This window comes from Bidens hawaiensis, unplaced genomic scaffold (assembly GCF_021521415.1).
Source record: "Bidens hawaiensis isolate Kalapana, Puna unplaced genomic scaffold, B.hawaiensis_p1.1 tig00001297_1, whole genome shotgun sequence".
NCBI classification, from domain to species: domain Eukaryota; kingdom Viridiplantae; phylum Streptophyta; class Magnoliopsida; order Asterales; family Asteraceae; genus Bidens; species Bidens hawaiensis.
In genome coordinates this window covers 11,500-33,146 of record NW_027504956.1, presented here as the reverse complement: position 1 = coordinate 33,146, position 21,647 = coordinate 11,500, and the positions used below count along the sequence as shown (strand labels likewise).

At 33.6% G+C, this 21,647-nt stretch overlaps 3 protein-coding genes across 3 annotated transcripts; 2 read left to right on the top strand and 1 right to left on the bottom strand.

The window, feature by feature from the left end:
• Positions 1 to 142: 142 nt before the first annotated feature.
• On the top strand, positions 143 to 3,860 carry LOC143609538 (trans-cinnamate 4-monooxygenase-like). Its single transcript, XM_077084269.1, has 4 exons — positions 143 to 495; positions 1,315 to 1,817; positions 1,984 to 2,117; positions 3,112 to 3,860. The coding sequence occupies exons 1-4, from the start codon at positions 214 to 216 to the stop codon at positions 3,708 to 3,710; spliced, it is 1,518 nt and encodes a 505-aa protein (XP_076940384.1). The 5' UTR covers positions 143 to 213; the 3' UTR covers positions 3,711 to 3,860.
• A 12,989-nt stretch (positions 3,861 to 16,849) lies between these two features.
• On the top strand, positions 16,850 to 17,988 carry LOC143609537 (uncharacterized). The gene is made up of 2 exons (XM_077084268.1): positions 16,850 to 17,784; positions 17,874 to 17,988. Exons 1-2 carry the CDS (start codon positions 17,033 to 17,035, stop codon positions 17,986 to 17,988), a joined length of 867 nt encoding a protein of 288 aa, XP_076940383.1. The 5' UTR covers positions 16,850 to 17,032.
• On the bottom strand, positions 17,771 to 21,175 carry LOC143609535 (two-component response regulator ARR17-like). The gene is made up of 5 exons (XM_077084265.1): positions 21,030 to 21,175; positions 18,745 to 18,815; positions 18,556 to 18,633; positions 18,405 to 18,475; positions 17,771 to 18,308 (listed from the first exon to the last, which is right to left on the bottom strand). The coding sequence occupies exons 1-5, from the start codon at positions 21,160 to 21,162 to the stop codon at positions 18,185 to 18,187; spliced, it is 477 nt and encodes a 158-aa protein (XP_076940380.1). The 5' UTR covers positions 21,163 to 21,175; the 3' UTR covers positions 17,771 to 18,184.
• Between the last annotated feature and the right edge of the window lie 472 nt (positions 21,176 to 21,647).

The window sequence follows — 21,647 nt, the reverse complement described above, 5'->3', positions numbered from 1 at the left end:
AACAATTCTTTATGGGGAAAAGGAGTTTATATGATTAGATTTACCGTCAAATCTGGCTAACGCCGTTACCTACTTGCCGTCTGACCAACTCCACGTCCACCTAACCCCATCCATCATCACCTATAAAACTTTCCATTACCATCAGACAAAAGCAAAAAAACAAAAATATTATTACTAAAAACACATAACCAATTCCGGCCACCAGAATCCACCATGGATCTTCTCCTTGTAGAGAAAACCCTAATTGCCTTATTTGCAGCCATTATTGGCGCAATCATTGTCTCTAAGTTACGTGGTAAGAAGTTTAAGCTTCCTCCTGGACCCATTCCGGTCCCAATTTTCGGTAATTGGCTTCAAGTTGGCGATGATCTTAACCACCGCAACTTAACCGAGCTTGCGAAAAAATTCGGAGAGATTTTTCTTCTCCGAATGGGCCAGCGTAATCTCGTCGTTGTGTCGTCACCGGAGCTCGCAAAAGACGTGCTCCACACTCAGGTAAAGAAAACATAATCAAATACTATCCTAAAATATATTATTACAAAAAAAGTCAAATCTTTGGAATACGTGTAGTGGGTTAGCGTCCCACTACACGTTACCAGCTTTACGCCTATGACTCAATTTCGTCGTAGGCGTATAGACCGCTAAAGGTGTTTGTAGTACTCGTTGAATAAAAAGTCACATCAATCGTATCTGATTGAATCTGATTCATTGATGGTGGGGTACTTGACGAACATGAATCAACTAACCCATCCAATCGGCGAACCATTGGCGGTGATGGGTGTGGGCCGCAACTTTTTTCAACCAATTAAGCTACTAAACTTATAATTTTATTATAAATTAAAAAATAATTATGTTTTTAGTTAAATTATTAAATGCTTTTACACAAAAGTTAGTGATTTTATTATTTTATTTAAATCACCACACATAGTCCTAAGTTATTTTGTTTTTACGTAACTGACAACTTTTTTCAACCATTTATGCTACCAAACTTATAAGTTTATATTAAAATAATAATAATAATAATAATAATAATGTTTTTAATTAAGTTATTACATGTTTTTACTCAAAAGTTAGTGATTTTATTTTTTATTTAAATCACTGCACATGGTCTAAATTTTTTAGTAACAAACACAACTTTTTTCAACCAGTTAAGCTACCAAACTTATAATTTTAAAATAATAATAATAATAATAATAAAATGTTTTTAATTAAGTTATTACGTGTTTTTATTCAAAAGTTAGCGATTTTGTTTTCTAATAATTAAATGACTACACATGATCTAATAATGTATACTCTCTACCCTGATAATAATAGGGAGTGGAGTTCGGATCTCGAACACGCAATGTTGTGTTCGATATCTTCACCGGAAAGGGACAAGACATGGTGTTCACCGTCTACGGCGAACACTGGCGCAAAATGCGCCGGATCATGACCGTGCCGTTCTTCACAAACAAAGTTGTTCAACAATACCGGTTCGGGTGGGAGGCCGAGGCCGCAGCCGTAGTGGAGGATGTGAAGAAGAATCCAGCAGCAGCTACGGAAGGTATTGTGATCCGTAGACGGTTACAGCTTATGATGTACAACAATATGTTCAGAATCATGTTCGATAGACGATTCGAAAGCGAAGAAGATCCTTTGTTTTTGAAACTCAAGGCGTTGAATGGCGAACGCAGCCGATTAGCGCAGAGTTTCGAGTATAATTATGGTGATTTTATTCCGATTTTGAGACCGTTTTTGAGGAATTATTTGAAGTTGTGTAAGGAAGTTAAGGATAAGAGGATTCAGCTCTTTAAAGATTACTTTGTTGATGAAAGGAAGTAAGTATTAAGCATCCCTGTCTTATTTATGGGTCGGTTGGTTTGTTTTGATGTATCTGTATACTTTTTTTATAATATAGCTGTCGTTCTAAGAAAACAGTATATAGATTTGAATAATTCGATTTATTCAATGTACTAATTCGGGTTTTGTTTTTGGCGGAAACAGGAAGGTTGCGAGCACGAAGAAGATGGACAACAACCAGTTGAAATGTGCCATTGATCATATTCTTGAAGCTAAGGAGAAGGGTGAGATCAATGAAGACAATGTTCTTTACATTGTTGAAAACATCAATGTTGCAGGTATGTAGTTTATACTTTATAGCATTTATCTTTTTAATAGTATAACTATAACATTTATCATGATGTTAGTAAGTCAAGGAATGAATGCTATAATTAAATGTTATTTTCATCCTTTAAAGTTTCAACTACCCAATTCATAAAACTAATATATTATGATTAAGCTTTATTTTTCACTAAACAAGATGCAATACTTATAAAGAAAAATCACTAAAATGTAGGGATGAGCCTGAATTTCTGATCCCGAATTTTTAAAAAACTTGGTACAACGTACATGTACCGGTACCTATACTGGAAATGTGTTTAATAATATAGTCATTAACTTTTTTGTTAATTATTAGTATACATGTAAACGACACAAAAGTTGTAAGTACTTTTGATCAATGTGTAGACACAAAAGTAGTTCATTTGTGTCTAGTGGCAATATTTTTGTATCTCTGTAGTGCTTTTAAGTTGGTAAGTTTGACTTTTATTTTATTAAAAAGGTTTTGTAACAATATACATTTCATAAAAATATATAGTAATGTTTACTAGGCAAATGTATTTAGGATGAATATTCTCATGATTGTCCTTTATTCAAACCTCACCAACTCCCATCGTTGGTATTGAATTGACAAATGAAACAATAATTTTATTTATTTTTATTTTTCTTTTTTAGAAAAAAAGGCAATAAAATTCATGGTTAGAAAGCAAGACACGACTTTGTTTCTCGTTTTTTTTTTCTTTTCAATATATAATAAATGCAGAAAATGTCTTACATCTATGTATTTGTTTATTACAATCGGTGTTGCACCTACCACGTCTTGAAATTAATGTCACGTGCAATGAACCTCCTAGCACCCAAATAATAAAATATTTAAATAATTCAGCTTCAATATTGGATCTTGTTTTGACTATTTTAATTTCATGCTAAATATATTAATTAAAACCAAAACAAAAAATTCTTGAATTTTATTTTAATATTTACTTAACTATATATAATTTTTTTTGTAAATAGCAATTGAGACAACACTATGGTCGATCGAATGGGGAATTGCGGAGCTCGTGAACCATCCCGAGATCCAAGCCAAGCTCAGGCACGAGCTCGACACCAAGCTCGGACCAGGTGTCCAAATCACCGAGCCTGATGTCCAAAACCTCCCATACCTCCAAGCTGTTATCAAAGAAACTCTTCGTCTGCGTATGGCTATCCCACTTCTAGTCCCACACATGAACCTCCACGACGCTAAGCTCGGTGGGTATGACATCCCGGCCGAAAGCAAAATCTTGGTCAACGCGTGGTGGCTAGCTAACAACCCTGCCCAATGGAAGAAACCCGAGGAGTTTAGGCCTGATAGGTTCTTGGAAGAGGAAGCGAAGGTTGAGGCTAACGGGAATGACTTTAGGTATTTACCATTTGGTGTCGGGAGAAGGAGTTGCCCTGGGATTATCCTTGCATTGCCGATACTTGGTATTACTATCGGGCGTTTGGTGCAGAATTTCGAGCTGTTGCCACCACCGGGACAGTCTAAGATCGATACCGAAGAGAAAGGTGGACAATTCAGTTTGCATATCTTGAAACACTCTACTATTGTAGCTAAACCAAGATCGGTTTAAGGATTTTTAGTTTATGTTTTTTTATATTTTTATTGTTAACCAAGTGTTGGTGATGGTGTTGTGTGATTTAAACTTTTAAAAGATTTTGAATTTGTTTTGTACTTTTGTATATTGTCACGTTTTTACTAATAATTCACACTTTGTTTAATACTTAGCTTGTCTTTTAAAAGTCAAAGAAACATCAACTACCATAATAAATTAATTAAAAAACTTTAAAAATAGTTAAATGATAAAAGTATAAAACCTTGAGTGTGATAGAAAATATAACTGAAATATTAAATTTGATTAAAATAGCTAAAACTTTAAATGATTTATAAAACTAGAAAACAAAACTCATAATATGAAATAAAGGTATTAATTTCATTAAAAAGAAAAGTTTAATTTAGGTGTTAAGATTTAAGAACTGTTTGTGCCCTCCATGTGACCGGCTAAATAACGTGGTGCACCAGGCAGCCAGTCTTTTTATATTGGCTTTGCCCTCCACGACTCTACCAAACCACTCGTAAGTTGTTGTTTTTCTAATTATATGAATATTTTACATTTATTTACATAAGAATTTAAATGAATAATATGAAACATACTGTATAAGGATGGCCTGGTGTGCAGGACACCCAACTCGCTTCTCCCAAGCTCGAATGGGTTGTCCTAACACACCGTCCCCACTCCTCCGATTGAGTACCCTCACGGAGTTCAACTCCTGAGTATAGAACCCTATAACTCACCCGATAAACTATGTTATACGGAGTATAACTTTTTTTTTTCTTTATTAGCTAATCAGCTATTAGCCTCCGTATTAAGATTTATTATTTTATTTTATTTTACAATTGTCATTTATAATATTGTGTATATATTTTTTTAATTTTAATTTGATTTATTGTAAGGAAGTCTGTAACAATGCTCTAACGCCCACAATGGATATCGACCGAACTGTCTCACGGCGATTTGAACTCAGCTCACTCATCGCTTAAATGGGCGAACCACCCGACCCTTGGAACACACTACAGACCCAGGTGGCGGAGAGCCGACATTGAGGTGCCAAACAATCCCGTCGATACGAGTTATTTGGGAAAAACATCCTGTTAACCGTAACCAAAACGACTGGAAATTTTTCTGAAAATGTAGGCATACGAAATACAAAAAAGTTTATGACCTTATTTATAAAGATAGTGTTGGAAAAACTTGTATTATAAATTCCAGAAAATTAAACGAAACACTAAACCGGGCTTGTGTTTAAACAGATTCTCGGTCTCCGGTTTGAAATAGAATCGATGCTCTGCCGGACTCAGACACTTGCCTGAAATGAAATCGGAAATAACACTGTTACAGAAGGAAGAAGATGAAGTGTGTTTATATAGCCATACAATCACAATAATGATAATCATCATTAGTGCATTCGTGTCCGCGGGACGTGCGGGCATGCACGAGTTTGATGAATTTCTAGTCCAGAAACCCAAATTTGCACCCCCCCCTGCGCGCGCGTAGAACTTGTGGTAAAACATGTCATAAAGAATTCAAATGGGTGTAAGGTTACTACCTTATAAACCATTCATTATTTTGTTCCCAAACCGATGTGGGACAAACATTTACCACTTCCTTCATTCACACACTTAAAACTTCCAACGGATAGGATGTCCTAGCCATCCAACCGCTATTCCATCCCCGTTATCAATTGAAGATGTCCTGAATAATCATCCTTTTGCTGGATTATTTTTTATGTAATCACAAAAGGCTAACTTTATAGGAATATCAGCCCAAGCTTTTGATAAACTTTGATTTTCGGCTAACCCAACGCCGACCCTTCTATATATTTCTTGTTGGAAGTAACCCTTATCCTATTAATAAAGAGTAGGCCTAAATAATTCGATGAGAGTCATCATCACTGAACACATAGTTCCAACAATAACAAAAGCTGAAAAAAAAAAAAACATTGATACTACTGGAAAGTACAGTTTCATTATTGACCATACGCAATCCTTTGTATAGATGGAATAGGCCTTTACTTGAATCTATTTTGATCCATTTATGTTTGTTTATGTTACTTTTTAATGAAATATTGAATTAATGTCTTATACTTAGTTCCTCTATATTCATTTAAGTGTATTTATATATATATATATTCGTTTATGTTTGTTTGTGTTGGTTTACGTTTGTTCATTTGTGTTCGTTTATCCTTTATTCAATTATGTTTATTTATATTCATGAATTGTTCATTTAAATTTTTAATAAGTGAACAATTAACCTAAGTTTGTATTAGAGAACATTAAGATAAAAAACTAAATTAGGCATGCTTTTATAATTTTAAGATAGCATAGTATGAGAAGAATATGTCACCGGTAACAACTGTTCTAGGCCTAAAATCAAGGTTGGCATGGCGGTGGTGATATGAGTGATGAAGATGGAAAACAGGTTAACCCATATAAGGTTTCATAAAGAAAAGAGGAGGTAAGTGGCGACCAGATCTGAACCGGTTGCCGATTAACCGATGTACGTTCGGTGATTCAGGAGAAATCCAAGAAAGAAGGGGTGGTTGATGTAGGTAACGATGGTGGGTGGTAATCGAAAGTTAACGATGATAGAGAGAATAGACCAGCGACAGAGAATATATAGGGGTGAGAAACTAAAATTGAGTTTGATTATTAAAAGATTTCATACATAAAAGAGTTGTTATACCCGTTTAAGGGCTATCCGGGTTTGGTTAGACCCATTACCCGTGAAAATTATTGTTTGATGATGAAATATTTTACAACTAAATGAGATGTTATAATTCGTTTAAAGACTATTCAGGTTTGGTGAGACCCATGACCATCCGAAATTATTGTTTGATGATGAAAAAGTTTCACAAACAAATGATATGTTATACCACGTTTAAGGACTATCCAGGTTTGGTGAGACGCATACTCACATATTTTTTTAACTTAAACGAGTCAAATAAATGAGAGCTCAATAGGTTAGACCCGATGACACCATTTCGGAGTTGCGAAATCAAGCAAAACGCTTTAGACAGATATCGTGGCACACATTGCTAACTTACAAAACTTGAACATCTCCGACCGTTTGTTATTTTATTTTACTTTACTTTGTTTTTAGTTTTAATTATTTGTACATGTTTTTAATTAATTACTGATAAAGTATTTGAATTTATTTAGTTAATTTTAATGAAACAAATTAGTGGAGCTTAGTGTGCTAATTAAGAAAATTACGTGAAGATATTATCACTTTAATTTGTTGGTCAATGGTGATGCAACTCTATACCTAACTCTATACTTTGTCAAGTTTGGGTGATTTTACTCCTAAGCTCAATAGGTTTTAAAGTTTGTATGCACTAACTATTTAAGTTTTACTAATAGAAAATATATGCATGTAATGTTCTTTATGAAGTTGATTGTTCACTTGAATAGTTGAATCCGCTTCAATTTTTATTTTATTTTTTTTAATCCGCTTCAACTACTTTCATATTTTTACTTTCATATTTCATATTTGTATAATTAAAAAAATTTATATATATAGCATGTAGCTCTTTACTTACATGTGTACATCTTGGATTTGTGCTAAGATTCAATCCTATAAAGATGATAAGTCTTTCAATTGCGATAATTAAAAATCATTTCAAGGAATTAAAGTGCAAATTTTAGGACGCAATGAACAAAACTTCCTTAAGTATCAACTAATAGGGGGAAGAGTGAGATTGCAAAACGTCTACAAACCTTCAAATCAGATTTCAAACTTTCTTAAAAGGTACACATATATGCTACAAAACAAAACCTTCATTATAATAAATTAAAATAAAATAATACTACATGTGTATGAGTGTGATGTGAGTGGGACCCACACTCGGACACCTATTGCAGGTCTGGATTTACAGCAAGGCAAAGCCATGCATCCTCCACAACGCTCTTGGTTTGAAATTGGATTGTATGAAATTCACATAACATACATACAACTTTTTTTAAAATATTATCTCTATATAACCGTTGATACAATAACCGGTCCTTTCTTCCCGTTATCGAGGTAGGCCTTCACATTCTAGTTACTATGATCATGACCATAACATTGCAATCTTGAAAGAACTATCAATACACTTATTCACAAATCAATTGCCTATACACGAGGATTCTCTAACTATTAAATGAATACTAACAGATATAATACAAACATAAATATATACGGTCTAATACATCTCAATTGTACCGATGAATAATGAATTGTGAGAGTTAGGATTGGATCGAGACATTCATATGTGTATAAGACCGCCAATATACGTGTATTAATGAGCTTTTAAAGTTGTGTTCTTGTATTAACTTATATCCTATATAGTTGAATTGTGTATTTGTATGAGGTTTAAATCTTGTTGCTAGCGAATTTCTCATGGAACGCAAGTCAGAGGGTTTTACGAGCTAGTCGGTTTCCTGGATACATACATGGGCTATGAAGAGACATGCCACTGATTTCAAATACGCAGCCGTTAAAAAGAAATGTTGTTTGATAGCATGCTATTGCATATGCAAGTTTACTTCGAATATTTAATTCTTGTTTGATTAGTTCAGTTTAATATTTATTATTGTTTGATTAGTCCATTGATATAGCCATAAGAATAGTTAATTGCTATTTCATTGTTATTAATTTGTTTCAACAATTTGATTAGTTCAAAATCCCAAAAGATTTTTTTAGTTGTTTGGTTTGTCAAACCGATTTTTAATTGCTATTAGACCAAACAAGTTGATTGTTTTCTATTTTTAAAATACTATTTCTTATTGATTCAGTTGCTGTCCACTATGGCACCATGTACTATGGAAAGGCTTTTGAAATGATACTCGAAGCCTAATTTAGTTGATTTATAATTCTTGGGAGCTCAAAATCTTCTATTAGTGAAGTGAGATTTCATTTGTGTCCTCGCAAATAAATGTTTCAAAAATGTCCTATATAAACGCGTCTTTGACGACATGTTTGGTTTCAACACGTCTTTCATGACATGTTTGTCCTCAGCGTGTCTTTCACGACTTGTTTGCCCCCAACGCGTCTTTCACGATCTGTTTAGCCACAAAACACGTCTTTCACGACTTGTTGGCCTTCAACGCTCTTTCACGATATGTTTCGCTTCTTTAGTTTTTATTTTTTTTAATATTACATTATTATAACTGATTTTATTAATTTTTATTTTTTTATAACTTTTAATGTATAAAGTTATATATAATTTTAAATATGCCGTTGAGATGTGTTCATTTTTATTTACATGTTGTCATTAATTTTATTGCAAACCAAGCCGTATCAAATTTATATCGAAATGTTCAATAAATGTTTAATAAAATTTGACCAAGCTCGGTTTTAAGTAAAGTTTATGCTAACACATAGATAAAAATTAACACGTCTCAATGGTATATTTTGAAATTTATAAAACTTTAGACATTAAAAAGTATTTAGAAACCAAATATGAGTAAAATTAAATATAATAATGATTATTAAAAAAAAAAGAGGCCAGACATGCCGTCAAAGACGCGTTGGAGGCTAACAGGTCATGAAAGACGTGCTTGGTGGGCAAACAGGTCGTGAAAGACACGCCGAGGCCAAACATGTCGTGAAAGACGCGCTGAAACCAAACATGTCGTCAAAGACGTGTTTATAGGGAACATTTATATAAACTTTTATTTACGCGGACAACTCTCCCCATTAACATGACATTTTGGCAAATTTCCCTTTTCATATTAACTTTTATCGGATCCTACGGAGAGGATATGATTATCATTTTGATCAAAGGGACGAGACAGGAAGAAAGTATTGGGTTAATGTGCCTTGTTAATTATGTGAACATCTACTAAATCATGTTCAGTCGATTGTTGTTGCTCTTCATAAACAAGATGAAAGCAAAGCGGTTGAAATATTGAATGGTTATGATCAGAGCACACGACCCTCTTCAAAGGAATTTTTTTTGGAAATAATGAACTTAATACCGTGCCATAACAAGAAACTTCGTCTATTACCAAAAACGACACACAATAATCACTTCGTCTATTACCAAAAGCGACACACAATAATCAATATTTAGCTCCAACGTATTTATAAATATCCTACTAATTGTTTTAGAGAAAAAGTGATGAGTTCCGTTTTCAAAGAAATATGATGTGTTTTGACTTGTTTCCGGTGAGTCTAACGACACATCAAAGAAAGAACAAATAGCAACTCTTTCTTTATGATATGTTAATACATGTAGACTTGGTAAGGAGAGATATATTGGTCGTGTTCATGTGATAAATCATTTCATCTGGTTTGTTATTGAAGCTAACATAAATTTTGTTCGTTACAACTTAGGATGACAAACGAACGTTAACCCGACATGTTTAAAACATTTAGGATGAGCATATGGGTACACAGTGGGTGTGTGATTAGTTTTTAAAACTTTGACTCATCTAAGATGTGCATTGGATTAATTTATATCTGACCAGATTTCTCGTAATATACATACCCAATTACCCTATACCATACCAAATCATTATAAACGGGTAATTTGCTCTGCAAGATAGTTTCCAGCTGAACCTAAAATCTCAAAATGGGCTTTAGCAGGGCTTTAAAAGAACCGGACTTAACTAAATCGAACCGAACGAAACATTGTTCATGTTTATTCGTTTAACGCTAAACTTGTTCACGAACGCTAACCAAACAAAAGATCTTGTTCGTATTCGTTCATTAAGGAATAAGAACAAACTCACGAACGCACGTGAACGCTTACTATTTAACGAAAAAAAATAGCATTCTTAATCCAAAATATTATACATAATAACCTTAGTTATATAACCCTTGGGTGGGCAAAAGTAAAATTGCACTAATTTTGACGTTATTTTACTAATCACGTGAAAATAACGTTAAAAGTGGCGGAAGGTTAATCAGGCATCATGTGGTGGCGTTGATAGCCGAAAGACAAGGGCACATGCACCAATCAGCCGGTGTCCCGATGATTGAGTATTATGTGTCTTATGTCCAAGGCTTGATTCAAAACTACTATCGAGCCGGGGGTCTACATCTTACCCTCCTCAGACCCTACCATAGCATTGCTATTGGTGGGATATACTGAGTACGATGATGATGAACCTTAGTTATATATAAAGTTAAGCAATTGAGATGATAATAACCATTAAACATTATCACCCCCAATCGACAATTTTATTATGATAATGTCAACGAAACACAAGTTAGATTTATTGTTGGTTGACCGAACTAAACATAAACAATAAAATTATAAAATCTAAATGTTAGATTGGTTATTACCAAAAGAAATATATATTATAAAAATATAAAATAACATTTAACTGACGAACACAAACAAACGAACATAAACTATTATAAATGAACACATTATCAGACGTTCAATAACACAAATGAATAAACGCAATCTCAGTATATGCTCGTTCAGTTAACTAAACAAACAATATTTTTCTTGTTTGTGAACGAAAACGTTCACTGAGGCAAAACGGATCCCTCACATCGCTTTTTTATATTATAAACAATTCAAATTTGCCACCAAAACTCTGCACACTCGTCGTTCTGCACATCTCTGTAACCTAATCGATCGATCGAAGTTTTAATTCACTCTAGGTAATAATAATCTCTCCGTTAACGATCTCAATATATGTAGTTCCATCAAATTAACAACACTGTTGATTATTAGGTCATTATATGAATCTTCGATCGTATAATACACACATTTAGGTTTAAGCTGACGCGTGTAATTGATTTTGTAAGCATTCATCCAATTGATCTTCAATTGTAGTTTCACACATCTAGCTAATGTTTTGTAATTGATTTTGAAAGCTGATATGTGCATCAGGTTTAGGTGTGATTCCTATTTTAGGTTTTAGTTGTTTACAGTTATTTGTGCATTTGATTAATGTGTGTAAATATCATTATCTGTTGCTGAAGCATTCGTCACCGGATTTATATCTTCAATTCTTATTGCTTTTGAGTTGATTAGTTGTCGATGCTTAGTTAATGAAAACAAATTCTCAGATATTTTGCCTTTTAAGATGACGGATAAATGCTGAGAGTCGAATTTTGGTTACAGGATTCTGTACATTTTCAGCTGCTAGGGTTTGTTTTCAGTTCTAACTATAGAAGGATTTTGGATAGAGTAACATAAGGTAATCATCGCAAGTCTGAAAAATCAATACGTTTTATCATTTTAATGCAGCTCCTTGTGTATGATACGGTTAACCTGGCTTTTGTTTTTCTTGCGTTTTTGTTGTTTTAGATGCGTTTATTGGCATAAGACTTCATCTGTACATTGAACAATGCTACAATGGATGGGAGGATCAAGGCGGAAAGTCACAACTGTAAGTGTTGGCCAACACATCACTTTCTATTGTAGTTTTGACAGCTTTTTGTTTGTAAACCAATTTGCAACTGTACCTTGTGGTTCAACATGGATCAATTTTTTTTGCTTGATAATTGTAGTAAGCTTGATCTTGTGGCTGCAAAAAGAAGAATATACATTACTATATGCGTGTGTGTATATATCACTGCCAAAAATAGTTAGTATGGCAAACACCTAGCTGGGACTGATGTCTGTTTCAAGAGCTTCAACCCTTTAACATACTGCAAAATTGCTAATTATATAGTTCATGTAAATAATAGATAATTTAAATATTGTTAAAGTTGATGCAGTATGCTTCTGATATTGTAATTGTTCATGTAAGCTTGTTTCATTTCTGTGGGTTGCAACTAATCTTTTTTTTTTCTGTCCTGAAATGCTTCGGCTGTGCTTAAATGAGGGAATTCTCAGTCAAGCAAGTCAACACAAAATAGGTACGTTATGCCTTTCATTTGGTTCTGTTATGAGTTGGATGCCCTCAAAAGAGAGCTTGCGGGCTAGTTAATTGTGAAGTAATTCATCTTTGGCACTAGTTGGTTCTTAACTTTATCCTACCAGGCAAAAACAATACTTTGAACAAAGAAAACGACAGCAGCAACAGCAAGAGCATAATACAAGTGGTTCAGAGGGCTATACTGACAAAAAGGTTCAATACGCGCAAGGTTATGAAAATAATAGATCCCTTGATGTTTTCAGTCTGCTAAACTTGACAAAAAATGGCCAGAATAGCACCTCCGGAGTCCCAGAAGGTACTTTTATGCCTATGTTAGAAGCTTTCTTGCTACTTTTGTGTTCTTTTTATTGTTTTCAGTACCTTTTGAATCTCCTGTTTCATGTCATACTCCACTCAAAGCTGCAACTTGGTGAATATTATTTGTTAATTTGACCTCCTTGATATTTTGAGTAACTTATACCATCAAAGATAATGAGCAAGATGCTTGCTAAACAATAGCAAATGTTTGAAAATAAACTAGACAATGCTAAGTGAAGACAAAAAGGAGAAGAGGTGGAAAGTTTCTTTTGTTTTTTCAACAAATTCATGCGCTAACTACAACACTGTATTCTTAAGTTTAGCTGCATAGATGTTCTGATTTAAGCATGTGTTATTTGATACTCCATTATCTTCAAATGATACTGTTTATAAACTTATGCATGTACAAGGAAGGGGAGGTTCAAGTGGTGAGCATACGGCACCAAACTATCAAACTGTGCATTGTACAAAAACAAGTCAAATGGAAACCAAAAACCTCTGCCCATCTGAATATGTTGAAATAAGGGAAACAGGTATGCATATCTGCACTCTTCTCCACTCTCACTTTACCTTATTGTTGGGTGGGTTATTCTTCTTGAATTCTTGATTGAATCAGGAATTGCATCTAATCACTCGGAGGGGAAAGTATATCCACAGGAGTAAGTGGATCTTTGCATGCATGTTTATTACTCCACTTGACCACACGCGATCTCAATCCTTGTTCAATTTTCAAGTACTATATTCATGATAATTTACTAAATGCACATGGTTTGCAATACGCTATCATGTGCTCATAGTATGTTGTTTACTGCTCAATTTTAATAAAGGCCCGTTTTGCCCTCGTATAGATCCGATGTTTTAATGCTCACAGATTTACAATTTGTTTATTTTCTAGTAGTCATCCTGATGCTTCAAGAAGGAACATTGCTAAAGATCCAACAAAGATGACCACTGAACACAGTGAGTAGTTACAGACAATGGTTTTGAATGTTTGAGGACCATTGTTAATAGTTATAGATATTTGTTTTAATTACTTACGATAAGCTAAATGGATTATCTAAACTATTATTAACCATTTTATCTTTTAATTCACAGTGCTTTCTGTAGTTTGTAGCTATTATATTAGACTATTAGTTAATTGCATCCAATTAATTGAGCTCTGCATTTCTTTGTTTTTCTCCCAGAGTTGTCTGTCGTTGATATGCTCGATGATGATGAACAAGATAACAGCTCAAGAGGAAATTTAGTACATGAGAAACATGTTTCATTTGCAGTTGAAGGTACATAATGGATCATGGATCTGAAGATTTATAATTAATTCACCTTTTATTCTGTATTTCTGTTTCAGTTATAGTTTCCAGATATATTAACAACTTGCTCCTATCAATTCTACTAAATCACTTACTCATACTTTTGTGATGGTTGCAATTGTTTTGGCACTCATGTATCTGTTGTATTCTTTTTCCCATCAGGTCTTGGAAAAGTGGAAATGGAAACTCCAGTTCATTCACCACAACTTCCTACAAGGTAAATTGAGCTTAGAATCTTATTTATTAAATGATTTTCGGCTTTAAAATTAAAAAAACTGAGAAATAAGCATGCATTTCATAATTTTCTTCCAACTGTTATCAAAGTAGCTGCTTGCCTTTCAGATAGTCAACATGACAAAAGCCCTTCAAAATTCCAAGTTTTATTACCAAAAGTTTTCTGTAATTCAGTAAATTCATTAATTGGTTAAATGTAGTGTTTTTTTTTCTTTTTCAAATCTATATGTCTTGACTAATTTGATGACTTGTAAAGCTACCAGTGAGGCTCCTTAGGCCATTTATGTTACTCCACATATTCACTTTTGTTACTACTGGAACATAATGAATAACTAATTATCTATAAGTAGGATTCGGCAAATTTTAAGCTCTTATAGACTACTAGTACTGTCTACATATCGATATGAATGATTAAACAAGCTTTAATGTTTATACTTCCATTTTATGAAAAGTTCACTTTGTAGTGAGTTTTCTTGTTTGTCTAATCATTAACTATATTTACTATTATCATTTTCTTAAATTATTTCTTATAATTATCTTGTTACAAGTGTAAATTATTGTCAAGATCTATTACGCACTTCACATTTTTTGTCACAGAAACTTATCCTATGGAAGGCCTGCGCCATCCAAAGTTTTCATGGGATCTCACTCTTACAAGAAACTTAATCACAGCCTGGAGGTCACATTTGATGAACTGGTACAAGGTTCTTTATAATTATTAATTCCCGCCTTGAAATCAGTCTTATTATTCTTTCTTTTCAGGGGATGTATGGGATGCTTATCAAACCAGTTTATGTTTATGGCTTTATGCTTATAAGCAGAAACAGATAATCACTGAAACAGCTTATTTCACCCTAAGGGCAAACTTGTAATTTTTGATCCCCAAAGCATAATCATCTGAAATAATCAATCTTAAACTTCGGATTTCACTCTACAATAAGCAGATCATTTTCATTTGAACACTCAACAATGCGCAAGTGCTTTTAAAAAACACAAACAGATGAGCTGTTTAAGTAAGCAATCACAATAACATCCCCTCATTGTGACATGATAATTATAATGGAACTCAATTTGAGTGAGGATTAACTGGTCTAAAACATTTACTTGTTTCTTCTTTTCATATAGTTATTTACATGTCCATACTGTGGGCTCACTGTAACTTCTGTTACCGATGCAGGATGATATGGATTTTGGTGTTGATGTACCAAGCAATGCAAGTTCTTTAGAGTTCCCTCCGTTTTTAGAAGAATCACGTCGTAATAGGAAGCATAATACATTTTGTAGACAAGATTGCTTGCTGCATGATGCAGATGCCTTTTTAAGAACTGATGAATTTTATGATAGCAGGGTGGAGCATGATGCATTTAAACAGGATGGTACTAATTCTTCAGTTATTTTCTATTGCTTTAAGTATTCAGAATTCTAAGTAACATGATTTAACATGTATCAAGGCATGTTTTATTATTCAATTCTCTGTTTTTTTTCTTTCAGAAAATCCAAGCTTCTTAGATCATAATTTTGTTGATGATAATTGTGTCTTATCTTGGAAGAACTGGTCATGTGATTTGGATTCCAGTATGATGAATCATATGAGAAACAGGAACTATGATAGACCAGATTTCTCGTTTGAAGGCATTCATATGCAAAAAAGAAGGTATGTCTTTAATTAATATTTTTCAATTCTTATTCATTCTCTCTTACTTTTATGCCAACATAATTTTTAACTTGTGAGTCATATCTGCAGAGCTAGTGCGAAAGCAGCGGACTGCTTCAATGTTTCAGGTACCCCACCCCTCCCACTGACACACCAACCCACAAACTCAGGAGCCCATGTATTAGCCATGAGTGCTGAAATTATAACTCAACTCGAACTATTGTTCAGATTTCGTAGATTTTGTAGTCATGAGTGCATAAAATGTTGACATAATAACACAAACAATGCATATAATTCTTAACATTGACGCTGTTAAATGATGCATGTTAAGTGATGGACATATAGGTGATACTTAATATTTTATAATATAATCCAGACCTCAAAAATGAATTATCTAATATATTTTAGTTATTCTTATTTTGAATAGTAATAAAATAACTTTAAAGCCGACTATTTCTGAAAAAGGATAAATTGTCCCCGGATTCATCTTAGAAAGAATGTAAATAATAGTGGCGACAATAATAATGAGAAACCGTTTCTTAACATATTCTAGGACTAGTCAGTGCACCACTTTTACTATCTTTTTGTTAACCAGGATTATCTTCTTCGTATAAGCACCAAACAGAGCATGAAGATGATTTTATGTCACGGTACGCCACCTCATTCGAGTTCATATATGATATAATATTAAATATTTAACAAACATCAACAATGACAGTTACCCAACTAGAAATAGAAACTCTGATTTCACGGAGATGACTGATCATTCAGCCTGGCCTTCCTTTACAACACAAGACACGAGAGACTGTTTAAGCTTTGTGAGGTTCATATTCAATATATAATATTTTTCAAGTGCTTTTCATCTTATTTCATTTGAATGATCTTTTAACACAATTTTCATACCTACTTTTGTACAGCGAAGATTCATGCTTGTCCCATTCAGGTGGCAAATTTGAAGCTACTGTATACTAGTTATCTTATTATGTATTTAATGTGTATATATATATATATGTAATTATGTTTCGTCTTAATATCTTTACATTTTTCATTGTAGTATGGCGTGAAGAAACCAAAAACCCACCGTTTAAATTTACCGAAAGACAGAAACTAAGAACACATAAAGCTGATTTCAGAAGCCCGGTAAATAATTTCAGTAAAAAAAAGAATGCATTTACTGAGGAGTTGTGGCGAAAGGAAAGTGGCATCTACTCAAGAACGCATAACAAGATGCCAGATTTTTCAACTCCGGGAGAAGATTGGTTATTTGAAGAGCAATGCAATCTTGAGAATTCAAAACCGCGTTATGCTTCAGTGTACACATCTGAAACCAAAACGGGCTCTCCTTTCAGCCCGTTTGATTCTGATTTCAACCTGAAGTTTCATGCTGATGAGAAATCATCAGAACATGATGCCTTCAGTGGCAATCTTTTTTCAGACGAAAGCATTAATGTCAAAAGTGGACGTCGTGAATCATTTGATAGTTTTTTAAAGGAAGAAAAAGAGTGTGTTAGCACCGGAGAGACTAAATCAGTAACTGTACCAGCTATCAGTAGCACACTTCATCACGGAAATAACTCATCTTCAGAAAACGCGGGGCCCACTAACACCTTAGAGTCAGAAAACAACCACGGTTATTCTGAGGAGTCAAACGTTAAAACTCCAGAAATGACCCCGGGTCCAAACGCAGCACTCTCTCCTTTACGTTCAGAAGGCGGATCTTCCTCTGTAGAGATGCCTCAGAAGGTGGTTGAGTATGATGCCTCAAAAGGGTAAATCAGTAATTTCAAATTTAATAAGAATTGCCTTTTTTAAAAATGTTTTAAAATGATCTAAAATGGTTATGTATTGATGTTTCCAGATGTGTAAAGAGTACAAAAACATCACCCATGAGCCAAAATGAGCTAAAATGTGAAGGACAAGATAGATCTTGCCAAGTGATGATGCTTGGAAGATTTGTTCTTCAACTTATGTGATCAGCAGTCAGCACTACGAAACAGGTATAAAACTTCACACACAATTTGAACCAAACAAAACTTTTCTTCAAATAGAATTCATAAAATGCAATCTATCAGATGTTCCAATTCCAATTACATACTGCTAGAAACTGATTAAAATAAATAAAGCAATAGGTGTGTCCGTAACACACATTAGCATCCTGATTAACATCACTTATCTCCCCATGCAAAGCCTTCCCTTCATTGGCTGTGCAAACTGCATTTGACACCTCAGCTTCTTAACATCAGACTGTTTGAGCGGTTTCAGGATGAACTCTTGAGCTCCTTCTTTCAAACACCTACACACCAACATAGTTCAAAAGAGAAACATTAACGACATCATTATTAAATACTTATTTCTCAAAACTACATTGTTTTGTTCGACGAGTGATTACTTTTCAATTCGAGTGGGGACATTCTCAGACGAGACGACAATCACAGGGATCTCCTTAATGTCACTTGATTCCTGTTGCAAATGATCTGGGATTAGTATGTTGTTGTGATTTAACCTTTTTAAGTAAAAGAGACCACATTGCATCGCATTACCTTAACCTTTTTGAGGAGCTCATATCCTGTCATTCCCGGCATACAGTAATCCGTGACAACTAAGTTAATCTTCGGGACCTGCTTTCACCAAACATAAATTTCAGTTAAGTTCTGAAAAATCGTAGTTATTCGTGGGGCCAATGAGTTTTCCCTTACGAATTCTCATGGCGAAAAAAACATATAACTTACTTGTTTGGCGTTTTTGTCTTTCCCTTGACCTAAAAGCTCCAACGCGTTTTGCCCGTTTTCAGCTGTAGTCACTGTCACAAACACAAAATGTTTTCACAATGTTCAAGTGTGTGCACTTGTTTAGTATAAGTAACACAGTAGAGGTGGTAATACACAGATGATATATTGCAGACTACCCTAAACATTAAATTGCATTAAATTAGTAAAGTAATACGTCGTCATTTGAATTAGATTGGTATAGGGCAGACAAAACGGTCGGGTCAAGTCAAATAATGATCATAACAAGTTCGGACCAAAACGAGCTGTGTCGAAGCGTATGGTTTCTAGAAGGAAAAAAAAAGAGACCTAAGGGGGTAGCGTAGGGTGAAAGGAATAGTCAACTTTATATTAAAAATCCACATAGATCCGGATCTAATCTAAGGCTATGGGTCACAATTGCCACACATAATTGGTCATTTTGTGATTGTGACGGACTTGACACATTTTTTGATTTTCCACTTGACAATAAAAGATTGCAAAGATATGCAAAGATACAAATATTGTATCCCAAAAATAGTTCTTTTTATTTAATTATGTTCTAATAGTTAAAAGGAAGTAATATAGTTATGGTAAGGATAAAAACACGTGGTTAGGTCTATATGGGTGGTTGGTAATAGATAAAGTGCCGTTCCATATTAATAATAAAAACAAACGATTACTAAGTTTAGTTATTTTATTAAGACACGTCTATTAGTTTAATTGATGTACCAATTTCAAGTGAAAAGTATCTTTATCTTTTGCTTTAACTTTGATACATATAGCGCCGTCTACATCACGTTTTTTCTCTCTTCTAACAAAACGTTATTTACTTCTTGCGGTTTTCTATTTAAAGGTGTTATCAATAGATCAAAGTAGCTTTAAAAATGTGTATTAATTTATTTGAAGTGTGAAATTGGCATGTTAACACCAAAAGAACGTGAGAAACATGAGGTGGGTGCATCATATATGGGCCTAGCGGTTGCATGAGAGGTACATGTGAACGTCTGAAGAACGTTTTATGGGGAGGGACGACGAGAAGAAGTTGGGTGGTAATGCCGGCTATTTCCTTTCACTTTCTCACTTTTATGTATATAAAACTAATTAACTTTAAAAATATTATTGTTTAATGTTTTTTCAGTATATATATCCTATCTCAATAGAACAAATAAGAAGAGAGAAAAATAGTTAATGGAATTGGTACACATAATATATTCTAAAATATTGTAAAAAGATAGTGGTCACCGGTCTCAACTTTTACAGTTGAGACCGATAATAATCCCTATATTTTTTACAGTTGATCGATAATAATCCCACATCAAAAAGTAGTTGTCACCGGTCTCAACTTTCACACAAATTATTTTCATTGGTCTCCGTTAAAAAAAACTTAACGCTGTTAAGTTTTTTCTAAATTTCAAATTGATGTTTTATCGCTTTTGATCGGAATGAGGACACGAGTCAATCGATGTAAAACTTACCTCGAAACGGTGCTCCAAACAACGAGACAGTGCTTATATTCGAGCGTTTAAACTTCCAATTAACAAAAATCAAGCCGTTTGGAACATTGTTTCGATGTAAGCTTTACATCAATCAACTTGTATCCTCAGTCCAATCAAAAGCTATAAAATATTAGTTTGAAATTTGTAAAAAAAAAATAACGAACGTTAAGTGTTAAAAACGAAGTTTCAACGAAAACAATTAGTGTGAAAGGTTGGACATGTGACAATATTTTCTGAGTTGAGATTAGTATCGGACAACTGCAAAAATGCGAAATTATTAAAATTCAATTTGAAAAAAAAAAGATACTTCATTCTTAGCTATGAGCCTATGAGTGGAGGTACAAAAATTGATTACTTATAAGAAGATTAAAAAATAATTGATGATAATTAATTCTCTATTTTAAATTGATTGCATATTACAGTTGATTTTATTATATATTAAAATACCAAAGTTGGTGGTAAAATTAAGGATGTATTTATGACAGTGGCAAATAGTATTTTTCTATTTTATAAGATTTTTAATTCTAAAGACTAAAAAATCGAATAAAAAAATGAAGTCTTCCACTTTGGAAATCAACATTCCAGTAACACAACATGTAAACTATAGTTTTTTAATAAGTACACAAACAGACCAAATACAATGTAACGTGTAAACTTAGTATATAATAAAAAATAAAAAAAAAACATTATTTAAATGCACAAGACTCGGATCTGATCCCATGTACATATTAAAAATTTAAATACTGAAAAACAGCAATTAAAAAACAATACCTTTACATGCAGAGTTGGTAAAAAGCTTCTCCATGATTTTACGATCAATCAAACTATCATCCACAACTAACACATGTGGCTTCTCTTCTTCCTCCTTCAAACCAACCATTTTTGATGATGATGATGAATCCATGACACAAACACAAACACAAACACAACAAAAACTAGGAAGAAGCACAAACACAAACACAAACACACAGTGTGTGTGTTTAATGATCTTCAACTGAAACACAAACAAGACACGGCAAGTAAAGGACAGAGATATATGGGTATATATAGAACATGTGACAAAAGAGGAAGAGAAGAGAAAGAGTGTGAAATGGATAGGAATTAAGGAAAAGTGTAAAAATAGGGGGGGTGATGAAATCAGGGGACAGATATTTCGTGATCTTTTTGGGTCATTGGGATACGATTTGCAGGAGAGCCTACACTACACAGTCAAGAAAGTATGACAATGGGCTGGTGTTTGGTATTGGTTTATTATTTTATTTAATACAAGTTTTAAAACTACCTCCATATTTGTTGTTTTACAACTAAAAGCTTACATAAATTAAGTTAAAGTATTTAATGTTATTCATAAATAATCATATCCACAAAATATTTGTTTGTTTGTTTGTT